Below are 17,690 nucleotides of genomic sequence, written 5' to 3' on the forward strand. Positions count from 1 at the left end.
GTAGAACAACGCAAAGGTAGATGGAGCTGGGTGTGATGAGGTTGGGAGAGGGCCTGAACCTCTAGGTGTGGGCCCAGGCGCTTCCCTCACCCCATCATGCCTGGGAAGCCTGGAGCCTCCTCTCCCTTTGCTCTGTTTAACAACCTGCGCGGTTAGTTAATGTCCACATTGGGAGAGCTAGGTTTGCAGTCATTGAGAGAAGCAGCCATATAACATCTCACTTAACGACTCTCAGCAACTGAGATTCTGGGCACAGTTGTGATCATAAGTGGAAGACTACCTACAGTAACTTAAATTTAAGTGTTCTCCTTTAATTGTAATGTGTAGTTCTTTCTAGTTCTGTCTAGTGTCAAATCTTCAAAGTCTCATCCTCTAATTTTTTTAAAGGGAATTCAAAACAAAAGCACTTGACCACTGGAAGAATTCTTACAGTTAATTCCAAACTCTTACTTCAAATCCATCTGACCCCTTAGTCCACTTGTAACTTTTCCAGAATCAGCATTCTAATCATCCTTTTGTTGTTTATCCCAATTTTTAAAGTTTTTACACTTGTACAGTATTTAACAGTTGTTTTTACTAAGTTATTTTGGAACCTGTGGATCCAAAATTTCCTCATAGTTGAAAAGCCGTTAACAAGCAACATCTGAAAGTGATTAGAAAAGGGAGTGTGTGAAGTATGCTGTTTTGCATTGTTCCTCAACAGGAGCAAATTCTGTAGATCCCTTGTGAGCACTTTCTGGATTCTTGGCTGGAGAAGAATTATGAAGAGCCAGCCTAATCTCTGGTTTTTCATTCAGCAAGGTCATTGGCTCCACTTTTCAGTTCGACTTTTCTTCTCCGGAAATCAGACCATATGTATTTTCAAATATAGACTAACTACAAAGAAAGGATAAGTGGCCTGTTTGAGAAATATGAGACTCAGGAGGATAGATTAAAGAAATCAATAATGTAATAAATGGGATGGGAAAATGGATGGGTAGAAAATTACCTTTCAAGCTTTAAAAAAAACCAGAGAAATATGCTAGCTTGGTATTTAATAAAAATAAGTGCTTTTTCTGAGTTAAAGAAGTAGCTTCTGTGTCTGATTTTTCTACAAAAGGGCATATCTTCTTTTTGAGGCTCATTCATGTATTTCAGAGATAAAGACATTTAAAATTAGTAGTTATACGATATCACTGTAACCATTTTAACTCCATTTCTCTAATATATAATAAATAATAATAATAATAATAATAATAATACTATTAATAATAATAATAATAATAATAATAATAATAATAATAATAATAATAATAATAATTAATAATAATAATAATAATAGATGATGATGTTGGAAGAGACCTTGGAGATCATCTAGTCCAACCAGGAAACCCTATACCAGGGATGTCAAACTCGCAATGCCACGTGATGTGTCGTGATGTATCATGACTTTTTTTCCATTGCTGACAATGGGGTAGGCGCAGTTTCGGCATGATGCATCCGGCCCACGGGCCAGCAGTTTGACACTCCTGCTGTATACCATTTCAGACAAATGGCTATCCAGTCTCTTCTTAAAAACTTCCAGTGTTGGAGCATTCACAACTTCTGGAGGCAGGTTGTTCCACTGACTAATTGTTCTGTCAGGAAATTTCTCTTTAGTTCTAGGTTGCTTTTCTCTAGACATACCCAATTCCAGCAACCGTTCCTTATACGTTTTATCCTCCAGTCCCCTAATCATCTTTGTTGCTCTTCTCTGTACTCTTTCTAGAGTCTCAACATCTTTTTTACATTCTGGTGACCAAAACTGGATGTAGTTTTCCAAATGTGGCCTTATCAAGGCATTGTAAAGTGGTATTAATACTTCACATGATCTTGATTCTATCCCTCTGTTAATGCAGCCTACTACTGTGTTGGCTTTTTTGGCAGCTGCAGCATACTGCTGGCTCATATTTAAGTAATTGTCCACTAGGATTGAGATCCCTCTCACAGTTACTACTATTGAGCAAGGTACCACCTATACTATACCTGTGCATGGGTATGTGTTTATACTCATGTGCATATGCAGTATTGAGAGAAAAATAAATAAATGCATAGGGTTGGTTTATAAGGGGAGAATTTTTTCCCCACACAATGACAATTATTAATATCCCGGAGATTACCTTCCATGTTATGACTGTGTATGATGGATATTTATTTATAATTGTTATTCTTAACTGCCAAAATTCTGGAGCTGATCTGGTGATATTCAGAAGAGATAGGTAGATACATAGGTTAACAGTCAGACAAGCAAGAAATAACAGAATAACCAATCTCCCCCATTATACCAGATAGGAAGATTCAAAAGATAAGACTCCTCCTGTAATAAAAGACAATTTCTGATCAAAACTATTACACAAGAACAATTTGAATTATGTAGAACAACTATGTTTCCATCTGCACCTGAAATAAAACAGTCCATTTTGGGTTATGTCTGGTATAAAACATCCCTAATATGGATATTTTTTTGCAAATACACCCCTCCCCCCCACACACATACACACACACACATAGTTGTTCTGCTTCTGGGCAAAAAATATGATACGCCAAATCTCTGGCGTCAGACACATGATGATTGTGATTTAAGATTTACTTCTAAATGCATTTTAAAATTACTTTTAAGAATAATTTGTTTGCATCCATTTTTGTTGGAAAGTGATAGTCCCAGAATAATATCCTTTTTAGGGAATAACCCCATACATTTACTTAGTTAACATAGTCGTGTATTTTAGGAGAAGGCAAAACTGTGCCCTTTAGATCAGAATGAAATGTATTCAGAAAACATCTCAAGGTTTCTTTAAAGTTTGTGCTGATATCTTTAAATTTTACAATGACAGCTTTGTAGGGAGATGTGCAGACTGCTCCATTGAGCCCTTCAATTCTCTTCCGCTTGCTGCTAAGAGAATCCTTGGGATTTGGATCTCTAGTTTACCATTCTCTTTGTACATTTTATTCTCACATCTAGCTAGGAAAAAAAGGTAACTAGTGGCACTTCCTTTTGTGTTTGTCCCGAGTGACAAAAAAAGTGCCTTTCCGTCATTAGTGCTTTATTAAAATACACATAGATTTACTTATGTACCTCATAACTTGCAAATGGTATATTGCTGCTTTCTTCATGGGGGACTCTTCACAAGTATCCAGCCTCGCCGCTGGTTTCATTGATCCCTTTCTCTCCAATGCCTGCCTCTGCAGCTGGCCATTTTGGTTGCTGACGGGATTGTGTGATGGCAGGCAGCTTTTCTTTCATAAGTATGTGTTCATGTTGGCTATTGATCAAGCAATAAGCCAAGTTTCAGCAAGGGAGTGAGGTCATTTTATTTTTCCTCTCATTTCCTTTCCTGTCAAGTCCATGCATGTGTCTAAGAACATGGGGCAAATACCACAGTTTTGCAAAGAAATCTTTTCTGCTAGTATGGCCTTTTGCATCCTTCCTCTTTCTGCTAAAAATGAAAAAATAATATATGCTTCTGCTTACTGTGTATCCATCCATACTCTTAATTTGCATGCAATGATGGAGTAGAAAAAGAAGATGTGGCTTTATAAGGAAGCTGTAGGAGGCTTTATATATCATCTGATTTAATCTAAGTGCAGAATACTAGTTTTTAATAGGTTACATAGAAGCTGTTATATTATATGAAATGGTAAGATGTATTGTAGATATCCTGAAGGAAAGGAGGGGAATGTAAGTCTAACAAATGAATAATTTTATCTTTTAGTTAACATGAGTAGAAGACAGCATAAAATATTTTAGTTAAGTAACAGGTTTACTATTACTGTTTACCATTTACTAAGATTAATTCTTCCAGGAGCTGGATGGGGGGATGTTGAAATAATATTTAAATTGCTTTTCTGTAACCAGGGTGCAGAAAAGCAGTTTAAATATATTGTTTGAGAATTTGGGGACTTTGATATGTAAGGCACCCCCATTTTTAGAAGGGCTGATGGAAATCATGTTGGGATTTTGATTTATATCATTTTGATTTAAAAGCATTTCTGTGTTTGAATGGAGGTAGTATTACTCATTTCTTTGAGCTTCAGTTTAATGAACCTGGCCAAAGTGAATTTTCAACTAAAATGTCATCCTTGCTATTGGCCATATGGTTCTAGCTGGTGTTACCCAGACAGCCACAGAAAGAAAAAAGTTCACTAATTCAGAATGTTAGCATTTATCTAGGTTTATTTCAAGACAGAGTTTTTGAAAAATTGTTTACTATCAGTCAGGATTAGCAAGGTAAAATATCTACCTGACCTCACTACCACAACTGAGGGGATAAGCATGTATGGCTCTCATAAGATCCAATAACATAAACTACATAAATAAACCATCAACCTATCAAAAGAAAAGTCAAATATATTTCATTCAGTTTATATGAAAAGTTCGGAAATAAACCTCAGTTTGGTTATCGATGACAGACACTTGCAGATACAGAAGTTTTATTATGCACATTAGAAAACTACAACATTGTGTTACTTTTTGACATAATCGCCATTCAAATTGAGGCACTTGTCGTAACGTCTTATAAGGTTTGAAATTCCTTAATAGTAGTCGCTTGGCGCCAAATTTGGAATATAGAAGGCGGTGATAAAAACGTCCCAACGAAACTGCTTTAAAAGTTCTTGGGTGTGCCTAGTAGGGTGCAGGCGAGCATTGTCGTGAACCAACAACACACTGGAAGTGGTGCCATAGAAAATCCCACCAAATGTGAAGATGCCAAAGGAGTACTGCTAGTGTGAAGTTCATGGAGCGTGTTTCGACCATCAGTTCAGAAGTCTACTGTGAAACGTTACAAAAACTCAAGATGAGCCATCCATAACAAGCGTCGGGGCATGCTGACTTCCGGTGTGGTGTTGGTTCACGATAATGTTCACCCGCACACCACTAGATGCATCCAAGAACTTTTGCAGCAGTCCTGTTGGGATGTTTTTGATCACCTCCTCCTCCCATAGCCTAGATTTGGTGCTGAGCAACTACTATTAAGGAATTTCAATCCTTATAAGACGTTACGACAAGTGCCTCAATTTGAATGGTGATTATGTCAAAAAGTAATGTAATGTTGCAGTTTTCTAATGTGTATAATAAAAGTTCTGTATCTGCGATTGTCTGTCACTGATAACCAAACAGAGGTTTATTTCCGAATTGCCCTCGTAAGTTAACACAGTGCACTTTCTGCCTCCAGTTTATCATAACAGTGACTAGGGACAGCTTGGTATTTTAATATATTCCAGTTTAATTTAATATTTAATAATTATTCACTGCAATGGTATATTTCCCCATAAGAGAAGAAGCTTGATTATACGACTCTTACTCTCTTCTGAATACATGTTCATATTGGCCAAAGTGACTGACTCCGCCCTGACTGTTGAGGTAATGGCTACAGGAAAGAAGTAGAATTTCATGCATGAAGATAAATGCTAGCTCCTTCCGTATACTACTAATTTCTTATTAATCTTTTCTCAGACAAGTTAGGAGATGGAAATCCTTTTTGTTTCAGAAGCCTGTTGCAGTAAACCATTTGTGATATTTTAACTGCGATTAGTTTCCTTAGCATTAAATGTTGTCTCTGCCTATAATATGCTTAAAAATCAGTCATTAAAAAACAGTTTCTGTTTACTTGTTTGGCTATTACTTCTACATTATCTCTCTGTTTAAATCATTTCAGTGTTGCACATCAAAACAAAAAGGATATGAAATCATGAATTCAAGTGACCATGTTTTGCATTAAAAATAAAAAAAATAAACTTAAACCAGGCCAGGGGTAGGCAACCTCAGCTCTTTTATGACTCATGGACTTCAACTCCCAGAATTCCTGAGTCAGCTGACTCAGGAATTCTGGGAGTTGAAGTCCATGAGTCATAAAAGAGCTGACTGAGGTTGCCTACCCCTGAACCAGGCCAATGTGATTTTGGAAAATGTTCTCATCTTTTGATCTGCTGTGGTGATGATCTAATTCTGGAACCTTTTAACTGGAAGCACTGAAGGAAGTGGCATTTAATAGGATAAAGCCCCATTTTTGTAATGTGCAATAAACGGAATGTTTCATTTAATCTTTGCCACTTTGATTTAAATTTTAATTGGGGTTAAAACAGCAAAGCAAGTTTAGAACTGATAATGGTTAAATATTATGTCTGCACAGGACGGCATGGTAAAAAAACAAAACGCCACCCAGATGTTTGCTTGCTGTAGCTAGTCAGGGAAAACATTCAAATTGTTCTTGACATGTGTGGCACGTTATTGCAAAACCCTTTCCCCAATATAAGAAGCATCTTGCTTTTAATTCATTACGTGACCTTTGAAATGAAACAATTTTGGGTCTGTGCTGTTTCCTCTAAATAGGGAGAGACAAGGAAGAAGTGGAATATTATTGTGTTTTATCTGGCCTTCCCAAAGGAAAGGAAAACTTGGTTTGAAAGGTAAATTTTTCAGGGATTTGTCATATCTGCAATAGGCCCATTGCCTTAAATATGTAAATTACATGCAGAGTGCATGCCTGCATCCGTCTTTGGTTCTGTCAGCACAGCCCATAAGATCCCATTTGTCTAGAAGAATGCTTTTCTGAAAGATATGATTATTCTAGACTGCTGAACAAGTTGTTTTATGTGACTGGCATTTAAACAACCATGGTGTTTTGAAGAATGACATTTAGAGAAGTACTCTGCAGGAGTAATTTTTTTATGTGTATTGACAGGAAGGAGGGAATAGAAAAGAGAAAAATGGTTGGGGGCTGGGTTGTAGAAAATTTTTTGCTATTGCCAAATAGCATATGTCTATTGAAGCAAGACAGCCCTAATTTAGGTTGAGTTGCTGCTACCTCCCTTACTATATTGTCAGCAAATCTGGGACAATTTTGTTTTCCATTTAAAAGGTAATGGGGAGGGGGGGAATCTTCCCTTCAAGAAAATACACTATTTTCCTGAACAGTATCAAAATCTGAATCATCTGTAGTCTGAAGGCTGTGAGCAATGACTGCAAGAGGAAGGAGGATTTGATTTAGGATGAAGGATGAAGATAGCTTCTTCAGAAACATTGAGGAGCACCTTGAATGCTTCTGTGGGTTATATTGAAAAGATATCAATATTATAAAGACAAACTCTTAGGTGGCAGAAAATGAACCTCATCTTGGTGATAGTCTAAAGCAAAAACCTAAATGTGGAGATTTAGGGACAAAAGAATTTTGTTTCCTCTTACTATATTTTGTTAGGCGAGTTCAAAATTGATTCATTTCTGCAATTTCACCTATGCTGGCCTATTAAAAAAACATAACTAATGTATAAGTGCACTTGAATAGGGTCTCTACAAATTCAGTGAAAGTCATGTGTAACTCTACAACAAATCTGGCTGAAGCCATCCTGCTCATTCTAGGTTGCCACAAGAAAGGGAGGGGGTTTGACTTTGTAATAGTATAACTCTTTGCAGGGAATTTCAGACTTGGTTTCATTTTTGACCGTGCTGATATTTTGTAACCAATAAACATGTTCTTTGAGGAAACCTCTAGCCTCGGAGTTCTGATTTTGTTGGTCTTAGCATCGGAACCATGACATCATGTCAACTCATATTATTAACCAGTGATAGTCTAAAGCAAAAACCTAAATGTGGAGATTTAGGGACAAAAGAATTTTGTTTCCTCTTACTATATTTTGTTAGGCGAGTTCAAAATTGATTCATTTCTGCAATTTCACCTATGCTGGCCTATTAAAAAAACATAACTAATGTATAAGTGCACTTGAATAGGGTCTCTACAAATTCAGTGAAAGTCATGTGTAACTCTACAACAAATCTGGCTGAAGCCATCCTGCTCATTCTAGGTTGCCACAAGAAAGGGAGGGGGTGCAGGGTTTTTTTTGCTAGTCTAAATAATTCTGTCTCCCATGGGAACCAAGGTCATTCTGTCAGTTAGATTGGAGGGCTGGGCATTTTGTTAGAAAGCCTGCCAAATCATTCTATTGGGGAATGTAGCCATTTGCATAGCACTGGAGTGGGAAGTTTGACTTTGTAATAGTATAACTCTTTGCATGGAATTTCAGACTTGGTTTCATTTTTGACCGTGCTGATATTTTGTAACCAATAAACATGTTCTTTGAGGAAACCTCTAGCCTCGGAGTTCTGATTTTGTTGGTCTTAGCATCGGAACCATGACATCATGTCAACTCATATTATTAACCAGTGACCACCTTTGCAATTTCCAATACTCCAGTATTAAATTGCACTAGATAATCCTATGACCCGTTGGGTCATCATTTGAGAGAAAGGTAGTGCAGTATAATGTCACCAGAATGAACATTAAATTTTAAGCTGACCTACTATTTTTACCCCAATCCTGGATGCTCCTGTAATAAGCTAGGAAGAGTATATATCATAAATAGTAAAATAATTGTAGTGACAAATGAACATTAATAATAGGATAATATTTACTTACCTAAGATCACAAAATAACCATGGGCAGGCAAAAAAGTAGTGGGAGTGGGAGCAACTTCTGACTTCCTGCTGGCTTTCCCATTGACTTTGCTTGTAGGAAGCTGCAGGGAGCATTGGAAATCATGATAATGGGAATATAGGAACACTGCATCTGCCACAATTTTGCAAATACAATGTTATAAAAATGTTATTGCCACTGTAGTGATGGGTCCCACATATTTATACATTCTTTAAGATGGATTTTAGATATTTTTATTAAAAAATTATTGAAGTATAATGCACCATTTGGATTAACTTGAGGGTACAAACAGATAAACACAATGAGAATTTAATAATATAGAGATAGAAGGTTCTGGTCATATTAGACTGTACTACTTTTCTATCTTAGAATGACCCAACAAGTCACAGGGTTGTCTAAAGGTAAAGGTAAAGGTTCCCCCGCACATGCGTGCTAGTCATTTCCAACTCTAGGGGCCAGTGCTCATCTCAAAGCCGAAGAGCCAGTGCTTGTCCGAGGACGTCTCCATGGTCATGTGGCCGGCATGACTAGACGGCAAAGGCGCACGGAACTCTGTTACCTTCCCACCATAGTCCCTATTTTTCTACTTGCATTTTTACGTGCTTTCGAACTGCTAGGTTGGCAGAAGCTGGTGCTAGTAACAGGCGCTCACTCTGTTATGCGGCACTTGGGATTTGACCCGCCAAACTGCTGACCTTCTGATCGACAAGCTCAGCATCCTAACCCACTGAACCACCGTGTCCCTTACAGGGTTGTCTAGTGTTAATTAAATTTTAAGAGAAAAAATAATATCTTTTAAAAAGATACACTGTATTAATGTTATATTAGTAGCTTTGGAAGTATTGTGTGGCACTTATTTTGCAATGTGTCACAGAAACACAGCTCAGGGAAATTTCAGTTGAAATATTTAATGAATGAATTACTGCAGGAGAGATAGTAGGAGAACCAAAGGAAATCTACATGAAATGAACTCTAACATAGATATTTTGAATCTCTTAATTGGTCATTTTAGCTGATAAACATACATATACTTACATAGAGCCGTGTTGGCGCAGTATTGCAGGCTAACTCTACTCGCATTGCCAAGAGTTTGATTTCTTGGATCCTGACTGGCTCAAGGTTGACTCAGCCTTCCATCCTTCCGAGGTCAGTAAAATGAGGAGCCAGATTATTAGAAGCAATATGCTGACTCTGTAAATCACTTAGAGAGGGCTGTAAAGCATTGTGAAGTGTATATAAGTCTAAGTGCTATTGCTGTATTGTTCTGGAGAATGGTGCATATAATTTGAACTTGGTCTTCATGGAACAATTATGGTATCTCATAATGGTGTTGAAAGATGAATTATAAGCAACATGAGAATTTTTTAAGATGAAAACGGCATATCAATCAATATTTTTGTATATTTTCCATGAAAGTTGTTTTAGATAATTTCTTTCAAGTAAGAGAAATAATGTTACATCAATACTGCATACTGCTTTCCAAATATTGTTTACTGCTCATTGTTTCCTTTCAACCTTATCTTCAAGTTCAAAGCAGTTACATTTTATTTTATTTATTTATTTTATTACATTTATATACCGCCCTTTCCCGAAGGACTCAGGGCGGTTTACAGGGTGATTAAAAACAAAAATACAAAAGTTAAAAACAATTTAAAAAATTATATCCGTCCCTGAACAAATAAAACCCCAGTTAAAATTAAAATTAAAATTAAAATTCAGATTCTCAGCCTGGGCCAGAGAGCTCGAAGAGCCAGGTCTTCAGGTCCCGGCAGAATGAACGGAGGTCGGGGGCAGTCCTAAGCAACACTGGTAGCTGGTTCCAAAGGGCAGGCGCACCCACTGAGAAGGCCCTATCCCTGGGTGCCGTCCGCCGGCAATCTCTTACCGGTGGCACCCTAAGAAGACCCTCCCTGTGGGAGCACACTGGACGAAGGGAGCTTGATGCCGGCAGCAGGTGTTCCCTCAGATATCCCGGACCCAAGCCATTTAGGGCTTTATAGGTCATCACCAGCACCTTGAATCTCACCCGGAGGGCAACCGGGAGCCAATGCAGCTCGCGGAGTAGAGGTGTTACATGGGAGTATCGGGAGACCCCCATCACAACTCGCGCGGCCGCATTCTGCACCAGCTGAAGCCTCCGAGTGGTCCTCAAGGGCAGCCCCATGTAGAGAGCGTTGCAGTATAAACGGGAGGTCACGAGCACGTGAGTGACTGTGCGTAGGGCATCTCGGTCCAGATAGGGTCGCAACTGGCGCACCAGGCGAACCTGGGCAAAAGCCCCCCTGGTCACGGCTCCTATATGGTCTTCAAAATTGAGTCGTGAATCCAGGAGGATGCCCAAGTTGCGAGCCCTATCAACGGGGGGTAACACCTCACCCCCCATCGTTAGAGATGGAATAGTCTGGTTAGCCCGAGATGCCGATATGCACAGCCACTCAGCCTTGGCGGGATTGAGATGAAGCCTGTTTCTCCCCATCCAGACCTGGACCGCCTCCAGGCAACGGGACATCACGGCGAGGGCATCGCTGGGTTGGTTCGGGGTGGAAAGAAAAAGTTGGGTATCATCATTTACAGTTAGCCTAAGAATGTGTACAGGATTGTCATTAATTCAGTTCAAGATGTATTGAACTGTAACTCTCATAAAACCCTACTGTCTAGAAATTGTGTGCATTGAACCTATCTATGTGAAACCAAAGTGGGGAAGGCTGATGATAGGCCATGGCTGTTCAGATTTGCAATGTTACTTCAGGGCAATATAAAGAATAATTACTGTTTATTGTTTCAATATAAGTTTGGAAAGTAAATAATAATTTGGTTCAAAATGTGTTGCATAAACATTACATTAGCTAAATGGCTTGCTTTGGAGAATAGTTATTACGCTCTCCAGTGCTGAAAGTATATACAATATGTACAGTTCTAGCCACTAGGTTTCTTTCTTGGCTAGGATATGGAGGGAATCTAGTCCTTTGGCTTTTCCAAAAGTGAGCAGTGATAGCAAAAAGAGGTAAATATAAAATTATCACCTATCTTACAATGAATGTAGAAGAGGCAATTTGAATGTGAAATTGATCTGCAGAGCTGCTTTGTACCTCTGAAGTTTTGGTATTGATCTTCATGTAATGAATTGCAGGGACTCCGGGGCCTAGGATGCGTGAGTAGAACTGTGATATATATTCCACTGCTGTCAGAACAAATGTTTTTTCTATTCTACCAATAAATCTTAGACAGACAAAATCCATTTTGTATACTGAAAAAAACCACCCGGTTCATTCAGTTTATTTCAAAAGAATTTCTAACAAATACCTTTATCAAGTAGTAAATGGAAATGGATTTTGTTATAAATGAATACTGTGGGTTATAACTACAAAAAGATTGGGCCTATTTCAGAGGCTACCTATGCGACAGATTTAAGATGGCTATATTTGACAATCCCATATTGTTATTTATAAACCTTGATGGGAAAATGAATATGCTTAATGTGACAAATTTTGTGTTTCTTAGGTGCTAGAACAAGATGTGGTTCTGCAATCTATTGACAGAGCTATTGAAGCCATTCATAATGAGGCAATGAAGAATGGAGGGAAATACAACTTGGAACAGAGGGATGTTCTTCAGTAAGTAAAACAAACAAGACATTCATCACAGTATGAAAATATATCTGAAAGAAAATGCAATTAAATCTTATATTGTCATAATTAAAACTATGTTAGGTATTGTAAGAGATACTGAGCTGGCTCTCTTTCTTCCATTCATCTTTTCTCCATGTAGCACTTTTTTGAAGTCAAATAGTATGGTGATGTCTCTATTTTTTAACATCTGGTTTCCCCCCTGGAGCACCTTTGTTTCCAAAGAATTGAATATTTATTTGCAGATCAGTATTAAGGTTTGTGAAGGCACAGCATAATTTGGAAGAGTGGAAAAGCAGAAGGGAATGATTGAAGATTAAGATGGATGGATGAATGAATGAATGAATCTAAGAGAGAAAGCAGTAGTACGCTGGAAATACAACCAAAGAAAGTTAGAAATAAATGGGATTAAAGGCTAGGTATGGAAGAAAAGAAAAAAAATGAAGTGCAGGAAAACTCAACATACAGAGGATTCATTGATACAGCAGAAGAGTGTGAAGCTTTTCGAGAATCAAATTTGCTGTAAATAAACTTCTCAGGTGACTATTTAAATTATGATACCACTAATTCAAAAATCCTCTTAACTGAGAACATGATGACTTACAGTGGAGCTAAATGCTCTGTAATCTAAATTAAAAGTGGTTCTCTAAAGCTAAAAGCATCTGTGATCCATAAATGCTTTTAAAGTCTTCATCAATCCTGGCTATTAGGCATGTTGGTTGAGACTGAATCTAGTAACATTTGAAAAAACCACCAGATTGTCTCCATCTCTGTTGCATTAATCCTTTGTAGTTGAATTTCCTCGTAGAGCAATAAGGAGCTTCTTAGTTCCCTATACCTTACTTCATATAGGTAAAGGAAAAAGCTTGATTTATTCCTTGAATTAAAAAAAAGATGCTTATTATGTATACAAATTTCAGCTCATTGTATCGCTGATATGTTGGACATTCTTGAAACCTACCTTCTCAAGTGTGATTCTTTGTTATGTTATCAGAAAGTTGATCCATCATCGAAAGGAAACAGTCTCCCGCAAAGGCCATTCACCGTCCACTCAAGGAATTACTCCATCCACTAGTGATCACCATCTGGACCTAGCCAGGCAACCCAATGGTGTCTGCAGAACTGGATATGAACGACACCATAGTTTACCTAACAAAGACCTCCAGGATGAAGAAGGTGACCTTTACCAGGTAGTGCCTTTGCCATATTTATAAGTTTTCTCCAGCATGCTCTAGGCATGCAGAACCAATGACTTGAGAGGTATTAAGATGTACTCTTTTCTTGCTCCTGAATAAACAAAAGGAGCGAGTAAAAACTACATTTTATGTACTGGAGTGAACATCTGTTAATACATTTTGTATATCTTGAACCCCATGGATTCTTTGGGGACATTTCACCTACTGACTACCTGTTTTGAGCGTTAATGGAGAATAGTGTTTTCATTAGTCTTACAGTCTAAGACCAGTCAAAAATGAATGGTAGCAATGATGCCTTCTTACGTTTTGATTATTGCAGATGATGAGTTTTGCAAAAATGGCTGTTTTATGTTAGACTAGGCTGGGGTGGTCTAGAATTTTATTTACTGCTTTTTTACGTATCTCCAGGATTGGAATTTGTCAGCGCTGATCAGGATAGCCAGCAGTCTCACAATACCCTTTTAAGGAGTTGAGTGTGTTGCAGGAATAAATGTTTTAGTATGCTACTGCTTATTGTCTCATTGTCTTCTGCCAATACTCTCCAAGTCTTAGTTAAATGTGAAGAATTTAACTGATTTATCTGATCTTCATTAGTATAACTGTGTGGCTGACTGAGTGGGAATTCTGAGGGCAGTAATTCCAGCCCACCTGAGTGCACCTGATTGGGAAACGCTGCCCGATATACGTTTTGTTGTTAATGTTAAAGTAAACTAAAATTAAACTAAAAACTGAATGCAGAAAAGGTGAGACGGAGAGCGTCTCTCCCCAGTTACATCAGGCAGTCCCATTAGCTCTCAGGAGAAGGCACACTGCAAGTACCATTGGCTAGGGATCTGTACCTGGTAGATCCCAGGAGATGTGCCTTCTCTGCTATGTTTCTTATGAAACATCCTTCCCCCTGGAATTAGATTGCCTCCCCTTTTGATTTTTCAAATCAAGACCTGCTTTTCCTGCGAGGCCTGGGGTTCCCCGGGAACCAGAAATTTGTCTTGGTAGCTGAGGCGGCCATTTCTATCCTCCCTTCACCCAGGGTTAGTATTTTTGTTTTTTTAATATTATTTACTGCTGTGATTCTTTTTTTTTTTAGATTTTTATCTGTTTATATTAGTTGTTTTATTTATTGTTGTGTCCCGCCCAGTTGCCCTTGGTAAGATGGGCAGCTATATAAATTTGATTAATAAATAAATGACAGAGTTTTATATGAACATTATTTTCCATATATGTATTCGTTAGTTCTGACGCTAATGATATAGCAGGGAAATCAGTCCCTCCAAGGGACAAGCTTATGTCTTAGTTAAATGAAGGCCAGCTCTTATGATTGGAGGTACAGGGGAATGGGGAAATTAATGTTGATGGAAATTGATGGAACAGGACCTGTCGCCTTCCAAAATAACTTCTTTTTGAGTGTTGACATCTGCACCCAAGAGAAATAAACTCATTTAGCCTTTGGGCTTTTTTGGAAAAGAAGATAAAAGCTAGATAGATTTCTTCATGGGAAGAAAAATGAATAGCATAACTCGTCTGCCCATCTCCATTCCCTGTCATGATCCTTTTGTATCAGTGAAACTAGCATAGCAAAAGTGCATTGACAAATAATGGGAAGACCATTACCTATAATCCAATTTGTGAAGGATTTATGGCCAATCTCTTTTCAGTGTATTGCAAACAGAATGTGCTTTGCACTATGATAAATAGACGACATACTCAGAATCAGGGTGAAATATATTTGTATTTGGGGTGGGTGGGTGGGTGGGTGTGTTTGTTGATGATATAATTTTTAAACTTCAATGTCTTCACTCTAATTTGAAAAGTGGTTTCCTAGCTTTACTTTAAAACTTTGTGACTGTTTTCTAAGCCTGTTTCTGATTAAACTGATTAAGTGTTATTTGCTTCTGGGAAAAGAATATGAAGGACAACAAATCCCCTCTTTCTGTTAAAATCATTGAGTCAGGGTAGTAGGGTTTGAAGAATTTTGAGTGCTTACAGAATGTGTAGCCTTTGAGGCAAATGCTTGTTTCCAGATATTTTGATAACACACCGGGCAGTTTTCTCAGGCAAGAGAGAGGTGCTGTTGGGGAACTAAGGTTTAAAATGCAAATACTTTTGATCAGCATGCATTCAGGCTTCAGCAAAATACAATTTGGATATCTGGGAACATTTGGGCATTCCCCCACCCACCCACCCCCACACACACTTTCTCCCCAAAAGGCCTTTCTGGCTCATAGGGACATGATCAGCCTAAGTTTACACATTCTTAGGATTGCAACAGTTCAAGAATATGACCACTTGATCTGGTCTCATAGATGAAGGTTTTTAGACCAGGTTGATAAAAGGAGAAGAAAATGGACAGGAGGAAACAATGTTCTACTCTAGTGTTCCTCTTTTTATTAATTTATTCTGTTAAAATTTAAATTTAGACTCCGGATGATTATGGACAGCTTAAACTTTAAAAAAGCTTAAAAATTAGAAAAAGAATCGTATCTGTCCCGAAAAAAAAAACATACAAGCAAGCAAAAAATAACCAACATGGCCATTCTGCCTCAAGACCTAGGTGAACAGCCAGGTTTTCAAGGCCATTCAGAATATCAGCAGAGTGACAACCATATGGATATCTGGGGGAAGCTGTTTCAGAAGGCAGGGGCTGCAACAGAGAAGGCAGCTGATAGGTGACCCTGTTTAATCAAAGGCACCTGGAGCAAACCCATTCTGTCCAATGCTACTGGACAGGCAGACACTATTGGAGACAGATGGTCCTTCAAATAACTAGGCCCTATGCCATGAAGGCTTATAGGGACACTTTGAATTATACAAGGAAGCCAGCCAGCAACCGGTATGGTTCATAAAGCATTGGGATCCCATGAGCATGCTATGGCTCACCCATTGCTGCCTGCACCACTACATTCTGGACCAGCTGTAGCATCTGAGGAATGAAGATTAAAAGCAATAAAAATCCAACATTAAATCAGGGCCATGAAGAAAAACTACATCTACATCCACTATACCTATCCAATAATTAGTGGGGGCACACATCATCCTTTTCTAGATAGGAGTTGCATTTATAGGAAAGAATCAACCAGAACATGCCTAGCCCAAATACACACACACACACACACACACACACACACACACACACACACACACCATAGTTTTGTAGATAGGCTTTTTGATCCAGCCATCATTTGTAAATCTTGACAGCCAGAGTCAAGTCCCAAAATAGGGCTCTCATGTGGGATATGCTGCTCCATCCAAAGTAAGCCTCACATCCATCCCTGAATCCAGTTTTCTCCTTACTAACAGCACCACTCTTAGTCTGATTTTTTGTTGTTGTTGTTGTTATCCTTCATCCTGCTCAAGTGTTGAAAAGTGGTGATTGCTCCTGTGGAACTAGATAAAAGAAGCAGTAGAGCTGGGTGGGTCAAGTATAGTGATGGCACCCTGCTCCAAGTTCTAAATAAGTTCCAAATAATCTCCCCAATAATTTCCGATAGATGTCGAGCAAGAGGATATGATAGAGCTTTATGGGACACCATAACACCACCATCTGAGTGAGTCCTGGCAATAAAGACTGGAATCTCTGCAAACCAATTTCCCTAAGGCCCAAATTCTTCAGATGTCCAACTCCCTCAGAAAGATACCACGGTCAGTGGTATTGAAAGGTGGCAAGAAATCCAGGAGAGGTAGCAAATAGCAGTCCTTCATAGTAGGCCAGGTCAGGAAATAGGAACTACTGGAAGTCTGCTTTATTGTTATAAAAGATAACAGAAAGCCTGACAGAATTTTTCTTTCATTCTCTCTTATACCCAAGAGAATCAAGGTGGGCAATCCTGAGTGTTCATCACGTCCTGTTTTTCATGGCCAGGCTCATGTTTTCCCAAGGGCTGCTACCTATCTTCCTCAGGGCTATCTCAGTATTCCTCCACACCAGTGTTGTATTTCTCCTCACCTGGTTTCCAATGTACCTCATTCACTGGAATGGTCAAAGCCTTAATTGAAGTGGGTTTAGATCAGGGGTGTCAAACTTGCTGTGTTACATGATGTGTCGCAATGTATTGTGACTTTTTGCCCCTTGCCGGAGCTGGAGTGGGTGCAGTTTCTGCGTGACACATCTTGCCCTCAGGCTGGCAGTTTGACACCCCTGGTCTAGGTAATCACTTTCATTGTCCACCTTGAACAGCACAGTTATAGCTTTCTCAACCATCTTATTCAGAAATGGAACATTAGAACCTGGCTTATAATTACAAGACTCCTTGAGGTGCAAAGAGGACTTTTCAATAAAGGTCACATAACTTTCTTTTTTAAGTAAGTGGCAAGACTTTCCTGGCTGAAAAAGTCATTAATCATTTCTGGTAACCGTGTGTGATTCCAGTGTGACTAATTAGTTAGCCAGGTGGGGAAAGAGTTGAGCAAACAGATGGTGGGCC

General features: G+C 38.6%; 1 protein-coding gene across 1 annotated transcript in view; it reads left to right on the forward strand.

Moving 5' to 3' along the window:
• Positions 1 to 17,690, forward strand: part of NCKIPSD (NCK interacting protein with SH3 domain) — a 123,384-nt gene that overhangs the window by 50,083 nt on the left and 55,611 nt on the right. The window contains exons 2-3 of the mRNA XM_081318640.1: positions 11,949 to 12,061; positions 13,068 to 13,263. Coding sequence (XP_081174766.1) covers positions 11,949 to 12,061; positions 13,068 to 13,263 — 309 coding nt within the window. The remainder of the gene's footprint in view (positions 1 to 11,948; positions 12,062 to 13,067; positions 13,264 to 17,690) is intronic.

This window comes from Vipera berus (genome assembly GCF_964194415.1).
Source record: "Vipera berus genome assembly, chromosome: 2".
Classification (NCBI taxonomy): domain Eukaryota; kingdom Metazoa; phylum Chordata; class Lepidosauria; order Squamata; family Viperidae; genus Vipera; species Vipera berus.